Source organism: Orbicella faveolata, unplaced genomic scaffold (assembly GCF_042242905.1).
Source record: "Orbicella faveolata isolate gen_17 unplaced genomic scaffold, um_ofav_v1 contig_34, whole genome shotgun sequence".
In the NCBI taxonomy this organism is placed as follows: Eukaryota; Metazoa; Cnidaria; class Anthozoa; order Scleractinia; family Merulinidae; genus Orbicella; species Orbicella faveolata.
In genome coordinates this window covers 8,643,799-8,667,249 of record NW_028301563.1, presented here as the reverse complement: position 1 = coordinate 8,667,249, position 23,451 = coordinate 8,643,799, and the positions used below count along the sequence as shown (strand labels likewise).

Sequence of the window (23,451 nt, the reverse complement as noted above, 5' to 3'; positions counted from 1 at the left end):
CCTTTCATTCGGAGTAAGATGCCGTCTGTGCGCAAACACCCGATCTACTTCGTTCCAGTTTTCTTGTTCATTTGTGCACTTGCTCCAGCCACCGAAGGTATGATAGTTTTTCTCTTAAAGTTCCGCGATCGTGTACCTTATATTAATCGCCAGTTGAAGATTATTTTATGCTTTATCGAAGAAATTTCAAGTGGAAGGGAATTGGGGGTGGGGTGCACCGATTAAGAGCTTCCACCGTAATTTATCAAAGACAAAAACAAATCGTTCGTTATTCCTTCACAGCACTCGGTTTCGAAGCTGGAAAAGATAACATAACTACCAGCACACCAGGATTATTTGCTTGCAAGGTGATCTACTTCCCAAGCCCCTTCTTCGGCGGACAGCAAGTATCAGTTCTCGCCTCAGTTGGCCATACCGTAAAGAGCCAAACGCCTCGGAACGGCGCTGCAATCTGGGTTGAAACTGTTACAGCAAGCGAATTCACAGCTTGTGTCCTTGAATTCGGAAATGGTTCCAACAGGACGGTGGAGGTAAACTGGTTATCCTTCCAGGCTTCGCTGCAAGGATCTCAGATTGGTACTACATCTTTAAATTCTTGGACAACGGGGACGGAATGCAAGAGGATCGATTTTCAGCAGGTAAGCATTTCATTTTCCCTTTGATTTCAGCTAATTATTAAATCTCAACAAAGGAAAGGTAAAGCTAAGCAGAATCAGCGAAGAGAAAGGTTACAGTTTACAAAAGCATATATTTTCGTGGCTTCTTTATTTCCTCGCCTATTCACTTACTCGTTCCCTCGTTCCCTCGTGGCCTCGTGGCCTCGTTCCCTCGTTCTCTCGTTGCCTCGTTGCCTCGTTGCCTCGTTGCCTCGTTGCCTCGTTGCCTCGTTGCCTCGTTGCCTCGTTGCCTCGTTGCCTCGTTGCCTCGTTGCCTCGTTGCCTCGTTGCCTCGTTCCTCGTTGCCTCGTTGCCTCGTTGCCTCGTTGCCTCGTTGCCTCGTTGCCTCGTTGCCTCGTTGCCTCGTTGCCTCGTTGCCTCGTTGCCTCGTTGCCTCGTTGCCTCGTTGCCTCGTTGCCTCGTTGCCTCGTTGCCTCGTTGCCTCGTTGCCTCGTTGCCTCGTTGCCTCGTTGCCTCGTTGCCTCGTTGCCTCGTTGCCTCGTTGCCTCGTTGCCTCGTTGCCTCGTTGCCTCGTTGCCTCGTTGCCTCGTTGCCTCGTTGCCTCGTTGCCTCGTTGCCTCGTTGCCTCGTTGCCTCGTTGCCTCGTTGCCTCGTTGCCTCGTTGCCTCGTTGCCTCGTTGCCTCGTTGCCTCGTTGCCTCGTTGCCTCGTTGCCTCGTTGCCTCGTTGCCTCGTTGCCTCGTTGCCTCGTTGCCTCGTTGCCTCGTTGCCTCGTTGCCTCGTTGCCTCGTTGCCTCGTTGCCTCGTTGCCTCGTTCTCTCGTTCCCTCGTTCCCTCGTTCCCTCGTTCCCTGTTTTTTTCATTCCCTCGTTCTCTCGTTCCCTCGTTCCCTCGTTCCCTCGTTCCCTGTTTTTTTCATTCCCTCGTTCTCTCGTTCCCTCGTTCCCTCGTTCCCTCGTTCCCTGTTTTTTTCATTCCCTCGTTCTCTCGTTCCCTCGTTCCCTCGTTCCCTCGTTCCCTCGTTCCCTCGTTCCCTCGTTCCCTCGTTCCCTCGTTCCCTCGTTCCCTCGTTCTCTCGTTCCCTCGTTCCCTCGTTCCCTCGTTCCCTCGTTCCCTCGTTCTCTCGTTCTCTCGTTCCCTCGTTCCCTCGTTCCCTCGTTCCCTCGTTCCCTCGTTCCCTCGTTCCCTCGTTCCCTCGTTCCCTCGTTCCCTCGTTCCCTCGTTCCCTCGTTCCCTCGTTCCCTCGTTCCCTCGTTCCCTCGTTCCCTCGTTCCCTCGTTCCCTCGTTCCCTCGTTCCCTCGTTCCCTCGTTGCAAGGTTTTTTCGTTTCCTCGTTCCCCCGTTCTCTGGTTCCCTTGTTCTCTCGTTCACTCGTTCCCTCTCTCCGTCTCTCTCTCTTTTCCTTGTTGCCTGGTTAACTCGTTGCTTCGTTGCTTCGTTTCCTCGTTTCCTCGTTGATTCGTTGCCTCGTTAACTCGTTGCATCGTTGCCTTGGTGTCTCCCTGGCTCCCTTCCATTGATCCCTCGCTCCCTGGTTTCACTTTCTTCGGGCTTCCTCGATTTTTGTCTTTGCCTAATTACTCCTTTATCCATCGTACTTGTTGAGTTTGTTTTGGTTTTACTTTTTATTCAATCGCTCGTTAATCGAATTCTTTCTAATTATCTGTAATATTTGGTCAATTAACTACTGTAAATGCTTCCATCCAAAGAAGTCCTCTTCTACCTTTTCTTTTTCTCGTTTATTTTTATCTATTTTTTTTTATTTATTCCAGCGTTTCTCTACTCCTCCAAACATATTTGTAACAGCTGGTCACCAAATTCCCAAGAGACCACAGGATGCCATGGTTGTGTGGGTGGAGGAGTTAAGGGTAGGCAATTTTAAAATTTGCCTCCGAGGAGCCAAGATTTTCGATGGACCTCATAAAAACATCAAAATAGTGAGTGAGCTAGATATTAATTCTCTTTTACTGGATAATTCTTAGTATCTGTCAATCAACAAGATCACCTTTTCTCTCCCAAATAACAGATCTAGGCAAAAAGGAAAACGATATGTAGTTGTCGTCAAAACCAAAACATCCCGGTTTATTTTCAATTTTCATGCTGTTGAAGATGTTGCTTATTTTGTTGTTTATTTTTTCACCAAATATATTAGACCTGGGAGGCGCGGTGGCCTCATGGTTAGTGCCCTCGTCTCCGGATCGAGCGGTCCGGGTTCGAGCCCTGGCCGGGGACATTGTTGTGTTCTTGGGCAAGACACTTTACCCTCACAGTGCCTCACTCCACCCAGGTGTATAAATGGGTACCGGCGAACTTAATGCTGGGGGTAACCCTGCGATGGACTAGCATCCCATCCAGGGGGGAGTAGAAATACTCCTAGTCGCTTCATACTACAGAAACCGGGATAAGCTCCGGCCCGATGGGCCACTTGGCTCGCATGCAGACTTTACCTTTACCTTTACATTTTAAAAATTTTAAAAAAAGCCAAAAGGAAACAAAACACAAAAAAAATATTTATATGCACTTATACTGAAATTCCCTGTGTTCATAATTTCTTTGTTGGCCCTATTGCCTAACACTTCTAAACTTTGAAGAACTTTAATTTTCACTGATTTATTTTGTTATTTAGCAATTACTGAATTATTTCTCATTACTTGATTCCAAATTCTACTGCAGAATTGGATGGCATTCACGAATCTGAGAGTTGACAATTTTACCATAACTGACAGCCTCGTGTTCACCAATACAAACTTACCATCTCATCAAGATAACTACGCTTTCTGTCAAGTAAGGATTAACTAAATAATGTTACCGATACTCTTATAGGGGATGGGAAGAGCAACAGCAAAACAACAATAAGCTTCCATGGAAAGTGGTCAGTTGCGACAATTAATTTTCATTTTCCCTTTTTCAAGTCAACGTTGTGCTGATGTTTGAACCAAACAGAATCATCTATTATTGCAACAATGTGGCGAGCAAATAGTTTCCAAAGTCTTGCCTTCCTGTGCAACGTTCTCCTATAGAGAGGTTTCTCTGATAGATTGACTTAAAATCGACAGTGGTAGAAAGTCCATCACTTATCAGACATGTCCAATTTGTATTTTGTTTCCACTATAAAAGACTCCCTTGGTTGTAGAACAGAACAATATTTATAGTACTATTTCCTTTAAAACTGCAGACAATAAACTTCACAGAGCCATTTTATGCTCCACCAGTTGTGTTGGTGACGCCAAAGCGCAGTGACAACAATAACAATTCTCATCTGTCTGGGTCACATTGTAATGCCGTTACTGCTTGGGTTGAGGTAAGCAATACGTTGCAAGATAATTGGGCACACTTTCTGCAATGGAGAGGACTTAACACCGTTTATTTTCTATGGTTTGTAATTAAGATTTTTATTATTATTATTATTTTATTTTATTATTATTATTTTATTATTATTATTATTATTATTATTGTTATTATATTTTTTTGCTTTTTTTTTGGGAGGCATTAAATCAGTCCGTAGTCATTACTGGCCCTAGTATTAATCAATCAAAGCACAAATCATATGATAAAATTCTTTCGACCCTCCTTTTGTGATATTCGAGAATCTTTGAATCTGAGTGGACTAACAAAGGGTAGAAACGCTCGCTATAATTTTACCTTTATTATGCAGCATACATCTACAACTGAGGCACAGATGTGTGTGAAGAATTACAACAGTGACGCCAACAACAAAGATGTTATCACTGTGGACTACATGATCACTGGAGGTAGGCAGTCAACAACATTCCATCTGCATACAGTTAAGAATGCCAAACTAAGGTTTGAGAATGAAAGTTAACGTCTTTAACAAGCGAAGAAAAATTGCACGCAAACTTTGTAATAAAAGGTTGAAAAAAAAAACAGTTAATACTATTTCTCTTTTAAGTATAATTTATTTGCACATATAACTTGAAACAACCTAGAAACGTCAGCGTTTTATTTTATTTTATTTTTATTTTTTTGGCAGACTTGGATCCCTGTATCAATGTGACATGCCATTATCACTGTCTGTGTAAAGCGTTTGGACCTCTTGATGCTCGCTGCGTTGCTGAGGACAGTTGTCCATCGTACCAAGAACCCGTCTGTTCATCAAATGGCACAACATACGACAATGAGTGTTTTTTTCGACAGGAAATGTGTCTTCTGCAATTGAACTTTTCCGTTCAACACCCTGGTAGTTGTGAAGGTCAGAATTTAATACTTTTATTGGTTTTAAAATGAACCTTTTGACGACATCGATGATCAAAACGATAATGATGAGGATGCCATTGACTTGTGTACAACTAGTAAATTCAACCATTTCTTCTGACTAATGATTTTTCTTATTATGTTTTTAAGGATTCCCTTTCCAGCGAGGTCGCAGTCACATGCCACATATTCCTTCACTGGGATATTCGCATTGTGAAGTTATCCGCCTTAAACCTTATGTGTTCTATCCAGACAAACCACTTGAAGTTCAGATCACTGTCAATCATATTGACACTGGTGACAAGTCGTATGTGCATGATGCCGCTGTGTCGTGGATTGAAAATGTCAGTTATGATCGATTCACCACGTGTGTGATGGCGGCAGGCTACAATGAGCGGAAATCACATGCTAACGTGACAGTTGATTGGATGGGATACCAAGGGGCTCCGGTGGGTGGTGTTGCCGGGGAAGTACGAATATCACAATGGTGGACTGGAACGACTTGTAAAGCTATCAATTTTCCATCGGTTAGTCTTTTCTGTTTTAACTGACATTGCCCTAACTTCACTTTAGCCTACAATGTCACTGGACCAGTGAATACATTTCATTAATTCATTCTAGGCTGCAGAAAGTCTTTATTACTGGCTAGGAATCTTGGTTTCTCCTTTTTTCTAGATATTAGGTTGCTGAACCACTTATTCTGTTGTTATTTCAAACTTTTTTAAACGAAACAAAGAATGTCCTGATTTTTGTTTGTTTGCTTTATTAATTCCTTTTGTTTGTTTTCCATGCAGGGGAAGTTTTCAGTGATACCCTCAGTATTTGTAACTGCTGCGCATCATCATGCCGGACTTAAGCGTGACGCTGCCAGCGTGTGGGTTGAAGACGTCACGCAATCTTCATTCAAAGTTTGTTTGAGAGAGCTGCAGAACTACGCAGGATCGCACGAAGATGTTCATGTTGTAAGTGTCACAGCTTCCACCAAACGGGACCTATATAGAACTGGGCCACAAGAATATGCCTTTATATATTTAGAGAAAATTCGGGCTGGCTGAGTTGCAATCTGTGGTAGAGTTTACTTTATGGAACGCTTTGCAATCAAAATGTATATTTTAGTTAAATACGGTTATAGCAATGCAGTTATTCACCCTTTTTTTTTTTTTTTTTTTTTTTTTTTTTTTAGATTTGCTCATAACTGTAAACTTTTTCTTTTCTCTTTCATAGAAATGGTTGGCGTTTTCCTCTCTCCACAAGCCTCTTTTCAAAGAGCATAGTTCAGTCTATTTTGCTAACGCCCAGCATCCTCCTGCTGATTACAACAATGCTTTCTGCAAGGTCAGTATCAGAGTCTTTTTAACAAGGAACATCTGCATTTTGCTGATTAAATTGTTCAAAGTTAATCTAAGTGTTTGCCTGAAACTATGTACCAGTGAACCTGCATTGGCAACTAACTCCAAAGGTTTGTTATTGGATGCAATGACAAATGTAATGAGAATATTTAATGTTTCTGTAGGATATTCGCTTTGCTAGGAAGTATAACAGCACCCCTAACGTATTTGTTTCCGCGAACCATTCAACTAGCGGTGGAAATCAACAACCAGTACACAATGGAATAACCGCTTGGGTAGAGGTAGGATGAAGGCCTTATATTTACACTCCGCTGTTTATGGAAATAGGTTTATAGCAAAATTAGAGTGCGCATGCAACTTAATAATTAAAAGTTCCACCAAATTTTACGGATTATGTTATTGGCACCCACTGGCTCTTCTTGGAAACAACGTGAAAAAATTCCTACGTAAATGAGGAAATTAATTAGTTCCACCTAAATAGCATATAAAGCTCAAGACTACACGACAACACATACCCTATTGCGCACCAAAATGGTCAAAATGCATTCAGGTCTTTTTAAGACCAAATGGTTTAGACAAATACTCTTAAGGGTTGCATACACCTTAAGGTGAATAACTTATGCATGTAAGAATAAGAGTCTGTAGTTGGTGGGAGGGCGGTGGGGAGGGGGGGGGGGGGGTTAAAAGAAAAACTGCACTGTGTGTTGCACCCTTCATACTTAAGGCACTTGTCTGACATGTCAAAGCTTTATTTGAGCGAGTTATGAGTTTTGGAATTTTTTGCCGTGGTTTAATAAATTATATACTAGAAATATGCTAGTAACCATTGTGAAGTAATGCCCATTTTAATTTCACTCTTGGACACTACTGATCTTGTTTTACTCTTTCTTGTAGTACATCAACAGGACCGGTGTCCGAGTTTGTTTAAAGGAATTGTACGCGAAAAAGTACGATTCTCTGTCCATCTCATACGCTGTTCTGTCAGGTAGAGAAACACAAATGTCTTGATGGTTTTAGTTTTTCCTTTAGCAGCGATGTATGAGTTGTGGTCTCACGTTGTTTCAAGGTCAGATATTTATCTTAAAAAAGAAAAATGCAACCAAATTTTTGGTGAGAGGGGCAAAACATGTTAAAATGGAAGCCTGGCCGTGTAATACAAACAGATAGGTGTCTCTGAAAACACAACTACAGGGCAATCACTTTATTGGCCTCTCTTACCTGTGGTGTATTTCTTGCTATCTACAGACATTTGTCAGCCAGGGTGGACCTACTTTGATGGTTATTGCTACTTCACGAGTCCCGCATGCGCTTCGTGGCTGACCGCTGAGTCAAACTGTTCTGCGATGGACTCTGATCTGGTAACTGTACACAACCAGGAGGAGAATGTGTTTATTCAGCACCGTCATGAGGGCGATAAGTCCTGGATAGGGCTGAATGACCGCAGTGTTGAAGGCTCTTTTGTTTGGACAAACAAAGAAATTAGCAGTTTTAGGTTCTGGGCTCCAAAGCAACCAAACGACTGGAACAACGAAGATTGCGTGCACACTTTAGGAACGAGGCATGGATACACTTGGAATGACGTACCCTGCAATAAATGCTTCAACTTTACTTGCTTTACAGGTGAGAAATCTATTGTTCGCATAATCGATCGCCATTTATTAACTGATTTATTGGTAGGCCGATTGATTAAGGTATGTTTATTAAGTAAGTTTTTGCTGGGAAAGTTTATTGTTAACAGCACTTTTGAGGTAGAGAGAAATAGTTCCGAACAATAACAATTTCCATTAAAAAAAAAACAAAAAACAAAAAAAGAAAACAAAAAACGCGCATTTAGGGCGGACAAGACTGTGTGCACACCCTAGGAGCGAGGCATGGATACACTTGGAAGGACGTGCCATGCAATAAGTGCTTGAACATTACTTGTTTTACAGATGCCGTTGATCGATCGTGATTTATTAACTGATTGACCGGTGGATTGAGTGACCAAGATACGCGTATGGATTTAGTTTTGCGGAGAAAACGCACTGTTAACAGCGCTTTTGAGAAAGAGAGTAGCAGCCGCAAAGAATAATTTCAAAAAAAAAAAAAAAAAAGACAAAGATATGCGCCTAAAGATCAGGAAATCTTACAGATTTAGGCTTAATAGACTACATGTAGGTTGCTCAATGTTGTGTTAAATTGTTGCAGACCTGGATGAGTGTAATACTCATACTCATAACTGCGACATCAATGCGGATTGTGCGAATACTGTGGGCTCGTATTCCTGTACGTGTAAAGTTGGATATACTGGAAACGGACAAAACTGCAATGGTGAGTCAAAAAAACCAACAAGCCAGGGAACAAACAAATTAAACGCACTTGGAAATTAACGAAGAAAACAAATTGATGTTTTTTGATTACCGCTTAGAGCAACTCAACCTCGAGATTTCTACATTTTCACACTACTTTAGATGATTTAGTACACAGCAGCATTGGTTAGCTACCTGTGTAAATAAATCTAAAAATGTTCAATCATTGTTTAAGGTGCTTTGTCTTCCTTTTATATAACTGTTAACAGGTTACCATGATAGCAAAGAAAACAACCTTTTCAAACACGCTTTATTTTAGCTTTAAGGGCCCACAACTCCAGAATTAACTTGGTGAACTCAATTTTTGTTATCGTGGAAGTGCAATAGGCTCGTTTTGCAAAGTTTGAAAAAATGGTATGGAAGGAATCCAGGGCCATGGTTAATTGTCAAAAATTTGACATGGCTCTTGACCTGCCCTACATAATGATCCACGTAGTTTCAAAGCGTGCTTATCACAATCGGAAGATAAAAAAAAAAATGGGAGTCACTGAGGAATTATAGAAAAACCATGGGTGGTCCAAATCGGTTGTATTGTTATGGTAATCCATTATGCTATGAGAATGAGCAAAATCTGTCCATCGATGATAAGGCATCTTTGTGACACCAATATTGAAACATCAATTGATATAGAGTGTTAGCATTGAACCGTAAAAAAGTGTAATTGTTTGAAAATGATTGAAACTGTTGACAGTTTCTCCATAATCGTGGTTGGTTTTTTTTTTTTTTTTTTTGTCCAATTGTTACGTTTACTCCGGCGACTTCCTAACTTTTGCGCGAAATTCCTCCTTAAACTTTGTTTTAGACGTAGACGAATGCTCTTCAAACTCACATAGCTGTGACGTGAATGCTGTCTGTAGTAACACTCCAGGATCTTACACTTGCGCCTGTAAAGCTGGATATTCTGGGGATGGCAAAACTTGCAGTGGTACGTCAGTATCGTCATAAATTTCAAAAATATTTCTGTTCTCAGCTTGACTGAGTCGTCGTAATGTACAAAATGACAAGAACTTTTAAACTGACATGATTCGCTTATGTATCTTATAATAGAAATAGACGAGTGTTCTACCAACTCTCACAGCTGTGATGTCAATGCTGTCTGTAGTAACACTCCAGGATCTTACAATTGCTCATGTAAAGCTGGATATTCTGGAGATGGCAAAAGTTGTACTGGTGAGTTAATTGTTTAATAGATATTAGAGAATTAACTTTCAGCACCAACGACCTCCCGAGAATGTTAGCTTATCCACGTTACAAATTGACAGTTAAATAGTTAAGTCTACTTCGTTTTCCAGACAAATCACAGAGCTAAAGGCTATAAGAAAAAGTTGCAGGGTTTTAACAAGTTCAATTACAGAGCATGATGTTGAAAGATGATGATTCCGACCCTATGAAATAACGCATTTGAATATCCACGAGTTTTAAATGCTTAAAACAAGATTCGCGACAGGCTTTTGAACGTCTCACTAGGTGCAATGCATCATTATAGGTTTAACTGTAACACGGTGATAACGAATAATTATATAAGTACTTTTTACATTAAGATCGTTTTGGTGTTTCCAAGGAGTAAATTTTCTCGCGCGTGTGAAATGCTCAAGTCATTTTCAAATTGTCAAAATCATCAAATCATCAAATCATCAGTAAAATCAAGTCATCCTACAAATCGCAGGTGTTCAAAGGATGGATAACGCTATCCAGAGGACAACTGCAATCCAGAGAATGAAGTGTTGTCAAAACAAAGTTAGTGATTAGATTCATGTACAGCTAATTAAGTGAGGTGATTTATCCGGTGGATTGCGTTATCCGCCAGTTGAACAACTGGCATGTGTTTAGGAATTGCTGGTTTTCAGTGTCACGCAATTCAAAATAGATCAAAATAAAAATCAAAACCGGTCAATAGATAAAGTCCAGAATCTGGGAAATGAAAGAAGGTAAATATGCAAAGACTCTCGCCAAAATTCTGGTCACGGCAATTTTTCTTATGCGAGATATGCGAAGAAATTTTTTCCCCAAATTTATAGAGATTTGTATGGAGACGCCATGCTGGTGCCCATCCGTATGGGCACCAACATGGCGGCCGGAAACAACAGAAACATCTGTCACTGAGTTTTGCTACAAAAGCATGCATTTATCCCTCGAGGAACTCTAAAACATTAAAATAATACTTTCTCTAAGACATGAACTGTTCAGATAGCCAAGTTCCCCGAAATAAGTCACATTTTTAACCATCATGACAGCTCTCTAGGCCGTCATGTAAATGCCGCGTCACGCAAAAGCTTAGAAATTCAAGGGTAGTGTATCACAAAACCAAGAACCCATTCGGAGCGAAAATCTGTATGAATATTAGTTTTCAGCTGCTCTTATACACCATTAAAGTAAAATCTCAGGAAGATCAATAGTTTTGTAGTTCGAATTTTAGTGACGTCAAGTGAAAACCAGCTATTCATATGTGGCCACCACGAAATCGCTCAATAGTCGGATTACCTTCCTCACTTTCTATAACGTCATTTGTTCCAATTTTCTATGCCAAGGGTAATACCTCACTTGAGGAAATAGAAAAAAACAAAACAAAACAAAACAAACCAAAACAAAATAAACAAACAAACAAAAAGTTACTAACACGAGCCTCACAACTTTTCTTTTTTAACGCTTATAGATATCGATGAGTGCGTCAGCGGTGTGCACGATTGCCACAATTCAGCTTCATGTACAAACACTGTTGGATCCTTCAGCTGTTCGTGTAACCATCCTTATACTGGAGATGGAAAAACGTGCAGGCATCCCGTGGCAGGTAAATATGCCGCATTCATATTGTGTTGCTGTACAATACTTGGAATGCCGTAACTCTGCGATATAGTGAAGCGCAATACATTTTATTTCATGTTACAAAATGATGTTTGTCAAATTTGATTTCCATTACCAAAATATCTTAAGTGAAGAAATAGGAGATACATTTTAAAATTATTTAAATAGCCTGAATTCACCAAGATTGACTTTCGAAAGTTTTTTAGAGTTTGCAGATAAAAAATCAAACAAACAAACAAAATTAAATCAAGTTTTCTATGCCTATCCATGAAAGCATGCACAGGTGACCATAAACTCCTACCTATTGGAGATGACACAACAGAATACAAATTTGGCTTTAATATACCGATTCATGTTCTAGAAATTCAGAATTGACACTTCCTTTTTCACTGTTTATTGCAATTGTTCTTGATTTTCCCTTCCTTGGGAAAGAAAATGCTGAAGTGGAGAATAACATTCGATCTTCACTTAAGAGTTCTGTGAATAAGAAACAATGAATGGCATTTTACCTATCATCGATATTTCTCTAAACAAACTTGCTTTGTCCAGTTTGCTATTGCTGCTCTTGGTCTTCTCTAGCCAAAGACTAGGTGCCTTTTAATTCGATGAAAGGACAAAAGACTAGACTAGAAACCAAAAGCAGGATACTGCTGGGAATTCGCACAAAGTAACATATCCAGAGTAATAATTTCCTATAGGGTCTATTCTTCTTTAAGTCACGTGGCGTTTTTGTGTGTTCGGTTTTCAATCTTAAGGGAAGGGGAGCAATCGCGCAGATCTAATACTTACTCGGCAGAAATGTGGCGCTTTCGTTAGGAGATCGCTATCAAGTTGTTTACCATTTCCAAAAAAAAACAAAAACAAAAACAAAAACAGCCAGAAGAAAAAAAAAAATAATAATAATAATATGTAATTTTGGTCTAAACAGAAATGGTAGGACTCTTTTAGCTTGCCCGACTGGGAAAAGTTTCGAAACGAAAGGAACGTCTAGAAGGTAGTCCAGAATTTTCAACCTAGTCGGAAAATGCGCTTCCGGTTTGCTTGTATCTACCAGCGTCAGACCTGTCGCTAGTCTCATCAGTTCTAGTCGTTCAGAGTAGTTTGCTGTATATGGACAAGCCAAATCGCATACGGGTTTTTCTTCGGGGGTACCTAATTACGCAGCCACGCTTCGGAGCTCAAATTGCATACCCTTTACTCATAACCAGGAATGCGACAAAAACAAATACCTCATTTCGCTTTCTGCTGCACTGGAATGTTACAAACAAATATGCCCTCGGTGTGCTCAAATTCGAGAAGTAGCGCGCATGCAACAGAATTCACTACACTAACGCAGTACACTACCCGTACCGCAGGCACATGTTTTATTGCGCTTGAATGAGCTCGGGCTGATAAACTATGGCGCGTTTAACTCCTTGGACATTTTATAAATGTTAATAGATATATACCTTCTGCTGCGCCTTACGCTTGGTGTGAACTGTACGAGGGACAAGTCCCTGCGACCAGTCTCTTCGTGTAAACTCTTCAGGGGACTTGTCGCAGGGACTAGTCCCCTTGTGTGCGCCGACCTTAAGGCAAGGTGCTGTATGATCTCACCCTTTGTTGACAGAGCAAGCAACACATGGATATTAAGAAATTACGAAAACTAAATAACAACAGAATGCGTGCATAAAAAAACACACAACATTTTGCCCATAGCATTGTTTGAATTGTTCCGTTTGTTTGTTATATATAGTTGTCAAACCCACATAGCTTTTTACACGAGATCCACGGTTAAACGTACTTTCGGTGTCTTCTCAAACTTACTCGCAGGAATGACCTCCTTAAATTGCTTTGTGACGATGTAATTCCAAATTGACGTCATTGTGAACTAATATCGCCAAATCGAAGTTTAGCTTTGTTAACAGATAAAAATCTTTGTTTCTCAGAATGTCAAAACTATCAATCTTTGACCAGTGGTGACAGGAAGGTGACCTACACCTACCACAGCATCTCATGTGACAGAAGACTTGGTCCTGGTTGGTTCCGTTTCCAAGCAGCTGCGGGATCTAGAATGCCTACTTCATGTCCACCTAAATACAGGTGTAACGCTCAGGCAACCGGCTGGTTAAATGGTGGTCATCCTACAGTGGCTGATGGCAAAGTCACCAGGCAGGTCTGCTTTCACTGGGCTTCAGGCTGGCATTCTAGCTGTTGTTACTGGTCCAGAAACATTCAAGTGAGAAACTGCGGTTCTTTCTATGTGTATTACTTCAACGGTACACCAGGCTGTCATCTGCGCTATTGTGGCACTGACTAAGTCAAAAAATATAGTTATTACATGTACGTAGTGAGTAAACCTCAAATTTTTAACCAAAAAAAGCAAGACGATTAGAAGTGATTCAGAAACGTCGATACTTCAATTCTGTCCACCTCTGCACTGAAAAAAAGAAAGTTTCTCTATCTTTATCTAGTTTAACGTGGTACACATTGCTTATCACATTGATTATACCTGTACTAGAGTAAATACTAGTAAAATTAGATGTTATACAGCTAAAAATCATAATTTTCAGTTTTTCTCATATGGAATATGGAATATAGTTAATCCATGACATGGTTTTTTTAAGGTTTACTGAAGGCATATAATCAGTTCAGAAGTAGTTACTTGAGTTTAAAAACAAAACAAAACAAAACAAAAAAAGAAATAGAAGGTAGTTAATCATCAGTCTACTGGGCACCATATTTCGTATACGTGTTTTTTTTCTTCGGAGTGATGATTCACAAGTTAAAATATAGGGAGAGCTAAACATCTGGAACAGCATAGAAAATTGATTAAGAGAATCGCAGGCCACAACGCTAATGGTACCTACTGATTTGAAGTTTCTATTGAACGATCTTCTCCGTATTCCCACGAAGTATCACTCGGATTACACGTTTCTCGACTCTCTCCCTCCACGACACAAAAAGCAACAGGGGACGAGTCAGTTCTTCTTCCGTATTCTGTATCGAGGAGACTTGAGATGAAATTCAGCATTGCTTTACTTTTACTGTGACACAATACCATACTACACTGGTCATATGCATGTTCCCGCCGCTTTTCTTTAGTCGGTGTGCCCAGATTGAGTCCGCGGTTCACAGTCATGAAATAAAAATAGCTTCATGTGATTAAATAGTGGCCGATGAAAAGAGTGACTAGGGTTACTACTGTAGAGAACATTAAAGAACAAAACTTGGTAATATCGCTAGAAAGTAAAGACGAATTTGTTGTAAGATTTATAGCGTTATTGAAATATCGATTGAGTAACTTAATTAAAGAAGTTATTCAGAAAACTGTAAGTTTGTCTATTTTTTTTTTTTTTTTTTTTTTTGGTGATGGTGGAAACAGACCACAGGTTAGAGGGTGGTAAAGGGTATTTTCGTGATTCGCGAATGGCGTAATTTGTTTCCCGTGAAATGTTTTCTTCTTGTGAATCGTGATTTCATTAGAAGCCGTGAACCGTAATTTTTCAAAACAATTCTCCGTGAATTGAGAAAGAAGTATTTAATTCGTCGTGAACTGTGATTCTGGTTGTGTCTTCTATTATTTTCGACCGTAATTAACAATGTTGCGACGCCGTGACAGGACAATCATCCACCTTCGTGTTCTTGCTCGAATTTCTTGTTGCTGCGCGTATAACAAGAAGTGGGCGGATGATAAAGAAATCTAAATAACAAGGCTGAGTCCTTGGGAGTTTTGCAAAAATACCATTTTTTTTTTTAGTAAAACGTGAAATGCCGATCTCATTTCCCGTGAATTATGAAAGGACCAATTTATTTTCCGTGAAACGTGATCTTGACTCCCCCCGCCCCCCTCCAGCCACCCCACCCCTCTTTACCACTCTCAGTTTAATTAGCCGTCTACCTAGTAATGGGCCAGGGAATCGCAATGGCCTCATGGTTAGTGCGCTCATCTCTGTATCGAGCGGTCCGGGTCCGAGCGCAGGCCGGGGACATTGTGGTGTGTTCATGGACAAGACCCTTTACTCTCGCACTGCCTCTTTACACCCAGGTGTATAAATGGGCACCGGCTAAATTAAGCTCGGGGTAGCCCTGCGATGGACTATCATCTTATCCAGGGGGAGTAGAAATTCTCTTATAGTGGCTTCATGTTACAAAAACAGGGATAAGCTCCAGCATGATGGGCCACTTGGTTAGTATGCAGACTTTACCTTCACCTAGAAGTGGATGGACCAAAAGCACTGTCTGCCAAAAGTTTTCCTACATTTTGTTAGTTGTAGTTTTTTGTTTTGTTTTAACGCACCTATCGCAAATTGCAATATTACGTTACATGTTGTCTTATAATGTCTCCTGATAATCCGAACTGTCGTAAATTGTAATAACACTTTGTCTTGTTCTGTAATAAGTCTTTAATTAAGCTTTTACAGTTTTCTAGAAAGCTCCTTTTTCATCAAATAACACTGGTTCAGGAAATGTCACGGTGAAAAGTAAGTTTACTGCTGAGAGCAACGTAATGGGGGCATCTCGAAGTAGTTTATATGTTTGTTTTCTTTTTTTAACGACAACAACATTTGCCTTAGCAGCATAATTCTTTTGAATTCTCTTTGTAAGTAAAATCCTCGGTTAGTATTTTTGTCGTCTCAACACCCTTGCGCTAAAATTTTATTTAATCAACCGAAATTGCACGCAACTGGCCCGTATAAAAGAGTTTTGAACAAAACGGTTTTTTGATTACACATTGTGCTGCCTACGCGACTAGCCTGACATATTGAACTCTCGAATTGTTTCCTTTGGTCGCTTTAAGCCAGTGGGAAATTTTCATGCTGATAACGGAACTACCAATAATTTTTGTGGACCTCTCGTACAGCCAAAACGTTCGACTAGTACACGCGCGTGAACTCAAACTCGTTTCCTATTGTTACTCGAGCGCCTGTTTATAATAGGCTAACATAATGGTGCAAGGTGATTATTGCTAATAGCTCATTCAATGTGAATCGATTACCTAGGAGGAAGTTGATCAGAATGAGCTTTGAAAAGAAATAAAACTACAGTAGTATATAATTACGATTTATTATATAAACACGAGTGTTTTACTGGAAAATAAACCACTCGCAAAATTCAAAGTACATTCCAGATCAAAGTGGCGTATTTTCCATATCCTTGCTTGTGGGGACATTAATGACGTCATTTTTCGCTTTTTCACGGTTGTTTGTACAAACAGTCAGTTTGTCTAATAAAAAGAAAATTACATGGTTGCTAGAAGATGTGAATATTATTCTGTCGTGTTAAAAACAAGAAGAGCGAACTATACGAAAGAAATACAAAAGAAAAAGAAAATTTATTTCGCATGTATTTCATTTAAAAAAACTACGTAAAAAAGATAATTACATGCAAAGGCTAGATATTGAGAGACGGTTTCGTTTCTCAGTGACCTCAGTGGCGTTTCAAAACATTTCTGTCATTTACGTTCTTAATTTGAAAAAGTGGAGCGAGTTTTTTTTAATCCAATTGTGCAGCGTTGCAATGCAAAACTAATTTCTTCACGACACTCACCTGAAAACCACTCTTAAAGATGCTAACAGCTGACTTAACTATTTTATTTTAACTGTAGATCACGGATCGCTTCAGAAACAAATTTCTTTAGCTATAAACAATGGAAACCTGTCAAGAAATCCGTCACGGGCAAATCGAAGTGGTGACGGCGCAGCGACGAAAATTGAAGTCCAGTCATGCAGTAATAGTGTATTTGAACTGAAACAGCGATAGATCAAAACTTATTTGTAAGATGCAGGTTAAATTCAGGCGAGGAAACGTATGACATTGAAGTTCGGTCTTATGACACAAATTCTCAATGGCCAATTCCTTCTACGAGAAGCGTCTGCAGGGGATATGGTAGTGCAGTATTTATCAAAACAGATATCCAGTCCAAGCTGATGAATACAACTACCACGATTCCCAGCAGGCGCATCTTAAAGAGGGATTTGGCTATTACTTATGTTCCGTTTAGAAGTGAGGGGATGGATACTCTTGATGGGACTGGGGGTGTGTATCCACCAGAATACCTCTCCCACTTGAGAACAAAATATGCTCCTTTTTTTCAGACCTCACCCATTTTTTTTTCTTTTTTTATTTATTTTTTTGCACCTATTTCGATCGGTAGGTTTTGCAGATCTCAGAGCCCAACAATCAGTTAAATACGCATCAACTGGCAAGTGAATTTCTACTAATTCTCAGCTACAAGGTAAAATCCTTCACAAACCCTTCTAAAAATTAGAACGGCTATTCGTGGTTGTGACGTCAACACTCAGGATTTACTTGTTTCGTTTATTACTGCGAGGAATGTCTTGTTACATAATGTCATAGTCGCTATGTTAGGTGGTGTTCCCAAGCAATGATATAATGATTTGTTCTTGCCTTGTTTTCGGCCCTGTTCTTCACCGAAAGAGGAGGAAATCATCTAATACGCCGCTTCCGAGTTGCCTTTTAATTTGCCTCTGTGTCAAAACGAGCAGCTACGAGCCTTCGGGCGAAACCATTCATATGGAAATGTGTTCCGCCTACAAGTTCATTTCCATGCAAATCAAACTCATTTCCATGTGAAAAATTTTGCACCAGGACTCGTTTTGAAGGTAACTCGGAAATGGTCTTTTAGTTCATGTTCATTGCGTTTTCTTGTCATCTAAAGTTTGCTATTGAACGGGACGTCCAATATGGCTTACATGAGTTCTCTAAAACAGAGTGGCTGCAGTACCTTTATCACAGTATTTGCAGCTAATTAAGCTATAAGATGGTATTCGTAGTTTAATTTCTCAGCGATAATAATACAGTCGAACCCCTGTTAAGCGGCCACCTATTAAACGGCCCCCCCTATTAAACGGCCAGTAACCATAGTGTCGATAAGGGCTTTTCTACTGCCCCCTTTAAGCGGCCACTAATCCATTTCACGAAGTTAGACGTTTAATAGGGGTTGAACTGTACTAGTTAACTTTCCGACATTCTACAAGGAGAGAACCCAGGGAGAAGTAAAAAATGACAAGGATAATCGTAAAGAGTTGTGATCAACAAATCCTAATTGTTGCAATTAACTCCAAGTAAAAACATTCGTTTTTGAGGGCGTGGTTCAGATTCAGTTTACCCTTTAATATTTTATTTATTTACTAATTATTTACCGTTTACTAGAATGTTCTAAACTTTAGATGTCATTACAGACGATACCTTCGAATTTCATGCTCTCTGACAAGTTTTTCCTAAAAGGTACCCAAATATCTGTAAGGATGATCACCTTGGTCGCCTTTATCTCGGAGTTCTCACCCCTAAGAAATCAGCGGTGATAAGAAAGGCTTCCATTTTTTGAGGCAGGCAATTGTTATTTAATTCACTGCTTGTGTTCGTTGAGGTAACCAATAAAGTTAAAATCCTCAATGCGCCCAGTAAACCTGTATAACTGCTTAACAATTTCTAACATCCAACGCGATTGGCTGGATTTCGCTCGAGGGTGCTCTGTTTTGGCAGCGCGGTCACGAGGGAGAATTCCCACTGAAATATAAACTGCGGCTTGGCAGCTCTCGCGAGATACTCCGCGGCTGAAACAAGGCACTTGCAACAGGGCTCTTGCAACAATGATTGCGCAAAAAGATCCGAAAACAAGAGAGACTGATCAGAGGTTAGGTTGGGTGGGTGCATCGATCAGTCCATATCGGACAAATCACTGGGAAGTTTACACACAAAGTAAATTATATTGTCTTGAAAACGAATTTCTTTCAAATTTTCGCTCCATTCGCGACGAAACTCTTGATCGGTCTCGTATCGTGAAATGGTTAGTTGCTAAGCATGGTGGTTTGCCCCTCTAAATCAATTTCGGGATCGTTTCCTCGATACAAAGAATATTCGTGCATTTGTCCAGAAAGTTTTTTTTTTAAATTAGCTTCTGCATGGCTTTTAGTCTAACTTTTTTGTTTTTTCTTCTTTATTTATTTATTAACACACAAGAAAACAGTTTGTTGTCTAATCACTCTGCAGTGCAACGAAAACAAAATAATGTCTAACTTAGTACAAGTAAGAAGACACCAGCTGCATAGGTGGGGGTGGGGGGGGGGGTGCATCTCGTTTATTGATAAAAAATAAACATAAGTGGCCCCAGGATGGTTATAAATACAGCAAATGTACTAAACAAAAACACAGAAACTTTACAAAAACAAAATTTCTAGAATTAAGCGATCAAAAGCGATGAGGCCGTCGAGTGACAACTCCTAACAGACAAACTCCTTAAATATTCGCTTCTTAGCATAATAATGTAACCTGCATACCAACGAATCTACATACCAGCACACACCTATCTTACAGTAACAACGTGAAAAACTATAGGCTGAAACTACTTACAATACAAACTACTACAAACTAAAGGACAATTTGATTTCTATCATTACTTACAATATTTAACCTGCTTGCTTACGAAACTAATGCTAATTCAATAAATTCTTAATAATACACGGCATACAAAAATTTATTTATCACCTTGTTAAAGCACAAACCAAAAAAATAATTTACAAACGCACCACTAATGTAAATACTAAACATAACGCGCACAAACAATTAGCACTAAAAACTGAAGAAAATTATATTACATCGCTAAAGTTTTTAGCTATAGGCTGCAGCACACAGAAGGACAAAAAATAATTACAACATGAAATACAGAAATTCAAAGAAATAACAAACATGGCACCACGGCCTCTTTCATTATTGGGAATACTAGAACAGGCATTGTAACATTTGTGCAAAAAGTACAAAAGGAAAAAAACTTAACCGTTTGCGCATCGCAAATGCAGAGAGTGGTCCACTTAGCTTCGTATTTTATGCAGTTAGAGTTTTTAATGGCCGTTTGTCGTCCACGTTTGTCGTTTGACACATTCGGAACATCGAGAAAAACCTGCCTGGTTTTCCCGCGCTGAGCATTTTAACGCAGCTCGACATTCTATTGACGATTTCCTTGTTCGTGGAATTTTGCTCTGCGGCTAGCCTGCGTAGCTTGGCGGTTTAAGCAATTTCTTTTAAGCAATTTGAGCGCGAGCGCACAAAGCGGCGAAGCCGGGAGGAACCGCCTGCCCGGATTACCCGCAGTTTTTGTTGCCGCCCCCTATTACATTTTTGACAACTCGATGACAGGTCTTGTGAGTCGTATTAACACGGATGATTAGAACATAGACCGTATTAAATAAGAAACTTCCAGCTGACTTGGCAGGGAAAAGTCACTGCGATACTGCAGAGTCTATCAAAACAAAACTATCTGATGCTTTCCGATGCTATGGCGATGCGGTGTTTGCTCGATGGCGGCAAAGGGCAAAGCCTGTCAAGGGAGGAATCGAGAGGATAATTGTAGACTTTGTTGTTGTCCGCTCAAGGTCAAATTCGGAGAATTTAAACATTTCCATTCAAAACCTTTTCAAGGTCTCTAAGCGTGAAGAATTTCAAATTGGCACTTCGTCGGAAATCTGAAATTGGTCTACAAATAGAAAGATCAGACACATCATCTGATCGTGTGCGCCATGCCTAAGTCGTAAAATAAGAAACGCTTTTGAACTTCATAATTTCATCTACTCGAACCTGCAGAAAGTGAAGCAAGCGGCGATCGAAGTCCTCAAGCAACAAAAAGGACAGAAAACATCAGACGACAATTCCATCGCTGTGAAGTTCAGCGATAATATTTCTGAAATTGGTCGTCGATGATGCTCTTTAACTGCAAAATAACAACGATGCTGGTTCTCGTAGACAACAATTCCTGTCCGGTGAGCGCAAACAGTGAAACACGGTAAAAATCATGCTTTGGCCAAGAACGGCCATCACATCTCTCCCATGAGGCAAATTGTTTACGGCTGTTCTTTGCTCGTGTTTGGCAGTTAACAATTTCGTGTTTCGCGATATTCGCGAAGAATATTCAGGCGCGAAAACGCTTTCGACAACGCTCTCTCGATAATTTTCTGTTTACACGCCAAAGATCTGCGTTGTAATCAGTGTTGTTCCTTGAAGCTGTCCCTTGGGAGAAAGTTTTAATTGATTGGTTAGCCTTCTGATCCAATGGCAATGGCCACTACGCCAGCGTACTTGACTAACAAAAAATGCTGGTCATCCGTGCAGGCGGTTTCTCGGTTGTCTCTTTCCCAGGCTCCTTGCGGCTTCGCCGCGCGTTATCGCGGCTTCACCGCTTTCTTAGCGGGCTCGAATTACTTAAAAACGTCAAGCTACGCAGTCTACTCTACGGCGTGAACTCCCAACGGAAGCAGCTGGAGATGCGCCTGATTTTCAAACTCGACAACAGTCATCCGCGTGGCCTAAATTCCGACTTCTGTTTCCTTTATATAAGCCCCGCGCACGCACTGTACTTTTTTAATTTGAATTTCAGATCCCTGGCGTATACAAGCGTTGCACATGGTTTTCCACTGATGGAGGGCCAAGCCCGAAACGTCTGGAAACTTCACCCGAAATATGGCACTTTTATTCATGATTATTCTTACTGAACACTTACATGGAAGTCTTTTCCCAAGGCCACGCAGCTGACGGACATTTTTCGGTAAATCCTTGATTTATATTCTTCACAAAGTAACAAAATTGCCTACCGAGGTTGGCGGCAGAAAAGTACCAGAACTACGTAAACCATGCTGCTTTCTTAGACCAAGGACAATCTTTACAGAATGCATCAATTCATTGATACAAAATGCAGTTAAGAAAGGATTGACGACCGAATTAAGAAAAAGAAATACTGATAGTGACTCTCTGAGCGCCAACAACCACTTTTCACCACGGAAAACATCACAGTTTGCTTCCAAAAGAATTGCTACAAAATATGGGATGATTGAGATAATTAGGAAAAGTAAAATGAGAAACGAAGTTGTAGCAATTTTTCGTTCCATTTGGGCAGTTTTTAATCGTCTCCTATCGAGAAGTGTTGGGTTGCTGGGCATGGATGTTTGCCTTTGAAAATCAACTCGGGAGCGTTTTCTTAAAACGAAGAATATCCCCATGTAGGCTAAAATGGTCGTCACAAGAGGAAATGTCGTGTGCAAATGTATATCTATTAGAAGGTAAACATCAATTGGAATTCCAGTCAGTTGGATTGAGGCAAAAATCGATGAAAAAACCACTATGCTTGTGTTGCATAAAGCAAGTTTCCTTGGTTTTACTTTAGGAAGATAGAAATGACGAAACACAACAGCCACGAAGCGATCCACTGACATCGCCGTCACCAACAGAATAGAACTGTTAACTCCAATGTAACCCAATATTCTAGCAATGTCGCCTTCTTGTGTGATTTTTTTATCACCAAAAGCGCACAAAAATCGAGTTATTGCTTCTGAGGAGCAAACCACGATTCCAACATATAGATCAACCGCTGACATCAACACCAAAACTATCGAGAACGTTTTCCTGAAGCAGCGAAGAGGATTTCTGTACAACGCGGTCAACACAATTGCATTAGGAACAGAAATGACTATTGACAGCAGCGCGAAAGGTATTCCAGTTCCAAGACACAGTGATTTCTCAAAGACTCTCTCCATTGCAAAGCTAAAAGGAAGGAGAATCTTTTGTTACTGAAACAGAAGAATACGATGGTGTAGTATCGTTGTTCGTCTTTGGATGGGAGCAAACACAAGGTTCTAGAAAAGTTCTGAATTTCCGTCATATTTTCATTTTATACCCTCTTCCCGTCACTACTAATCAAACAAAGAAAGAGCTTTGTTTTCCTGTATTTACTTTTCGTGCAATTAAATTAAACTGCAAATTTAACGAGTTAGCAATACTATTAAAATAACACCTGCCATGAAATAAAGATTGGTGCGTTAAAAACATATATATTTCCAAACTAAGTAGCGCCCTGAATAATCTAGACGCTGTGTTAGCTTGTTTTACAAGATTATCCCCGTATAATGAGACTATCTAGCCGGAAATAATTGTCCACTTTTCGGTTGCCTTATTAGCGAGATTACAAGTTCACCCAGTGTAAAACCAAACACCACAATTTAAAATGTAGTTTCTATAGCCATGGCCATTTTAAAGGAGAGAAAGATAGAAACCAAACACATGAAGACTTACTGCCAACATCGCGTTCAAAGTTTCAAGACACTTTCTCTCGCTCTATCCTCTGACACATTTAATC

The 23,451-nt window shown here is 40.2% G+C and overlaps 2 protein-coding genes across 2 annotated transcripts in view; one reads left to right on the top strand and one right to left on the bottom strand.

Moving 5' to 3' along the window:
• LOC149104582 (uncharacterized) overlaps positions 1–23,451 on the top strand; it is a 148,006-nt gene continuing 124,555 nt past the window's right edge. Inside the window, exons 1-18 of the mRNA XM_089270800.1 lie at positions 1–97; positions 283–638; positions 2,389–2,553; positions 3,290–3,400; positions 3,792–3,917; positions 4,272–4,368; positions 4,608–4,826; positions 4,979–5,355; positions 5,623–5,790; positions 6,053–6,163; positions 6,342–6,458; positions 7,072–7,162; positions 7,423–7,797; positions 8,365–8,487; positions 9,328–9,450; positions 9,573–9,695; positions 11,179–11,313; positions 13,256–14,675. Coding sequence (XP_089126926.1) covers positions 19–97; positions 283–638; positions 2,389–2,553; positions 3,290–3,400; positions 3,792–3,917; positions 4,272–4,368; positions 4,608–4,826; positions 4,979–5,355; positions 5,623–5,790; positions 6,053–6,163; positions 6,342–6,458; positions 7,072–7,162; positions 7,423–7,797; positions 8,365–8,487; positions 9,328–9,450; positions 9,573–9,695; positions 11,179–11,313; positions 13,256–13,626 — 3,267 coding nt within the window. The 5' untranslated portion in view covers positions 1–18 and the 3' untranslated portion in view covers positions 13,627–14,675. The remainder of the gene's footprint in view (positions 98–282; positions 639–2,388; positions 2,554–3,289; positions 3,401–3,791; positions 3,918–4,271; positions 4,369–4,607; positions 4,827–4,978; positions 5,356–5,622; positions 5,791–6,052; positions 6,164–6,341; positions 6,459–7,071; positions 7,163–7,422; positions 7,798–8,364; positions 8,488–9,327; positions 9,451–9,572; positions 9,696–11,178; positions 11,314–13,255; positions 14,676–23,451) is intronic.
• On the bottom strand, positions 17,982–23,071 carry LOC149104596 (uncharacterized). The gene has a single exon (XM_089270915.1). The coding sequence runs from the start codon at positions 22,850–22,852 to the stop codon at positions 21,890–21,892; it is 963 nt and encodes a 320-aa protein (XP_089127041.1). The 5' UTR covers positions 22,853–23,071; the 3' UTR covers positions 17,982–21,889.

What these genes read in the sequence shown, in the direction of transcription:
- LOC149104596 (XM_089270915.1), bottom strand. Translation starts at nt 22,852, where the DNA reads ATGGAGAGAGTCTTTGAGAAATCACTGTGTCTTGGAACTGGAATACCT.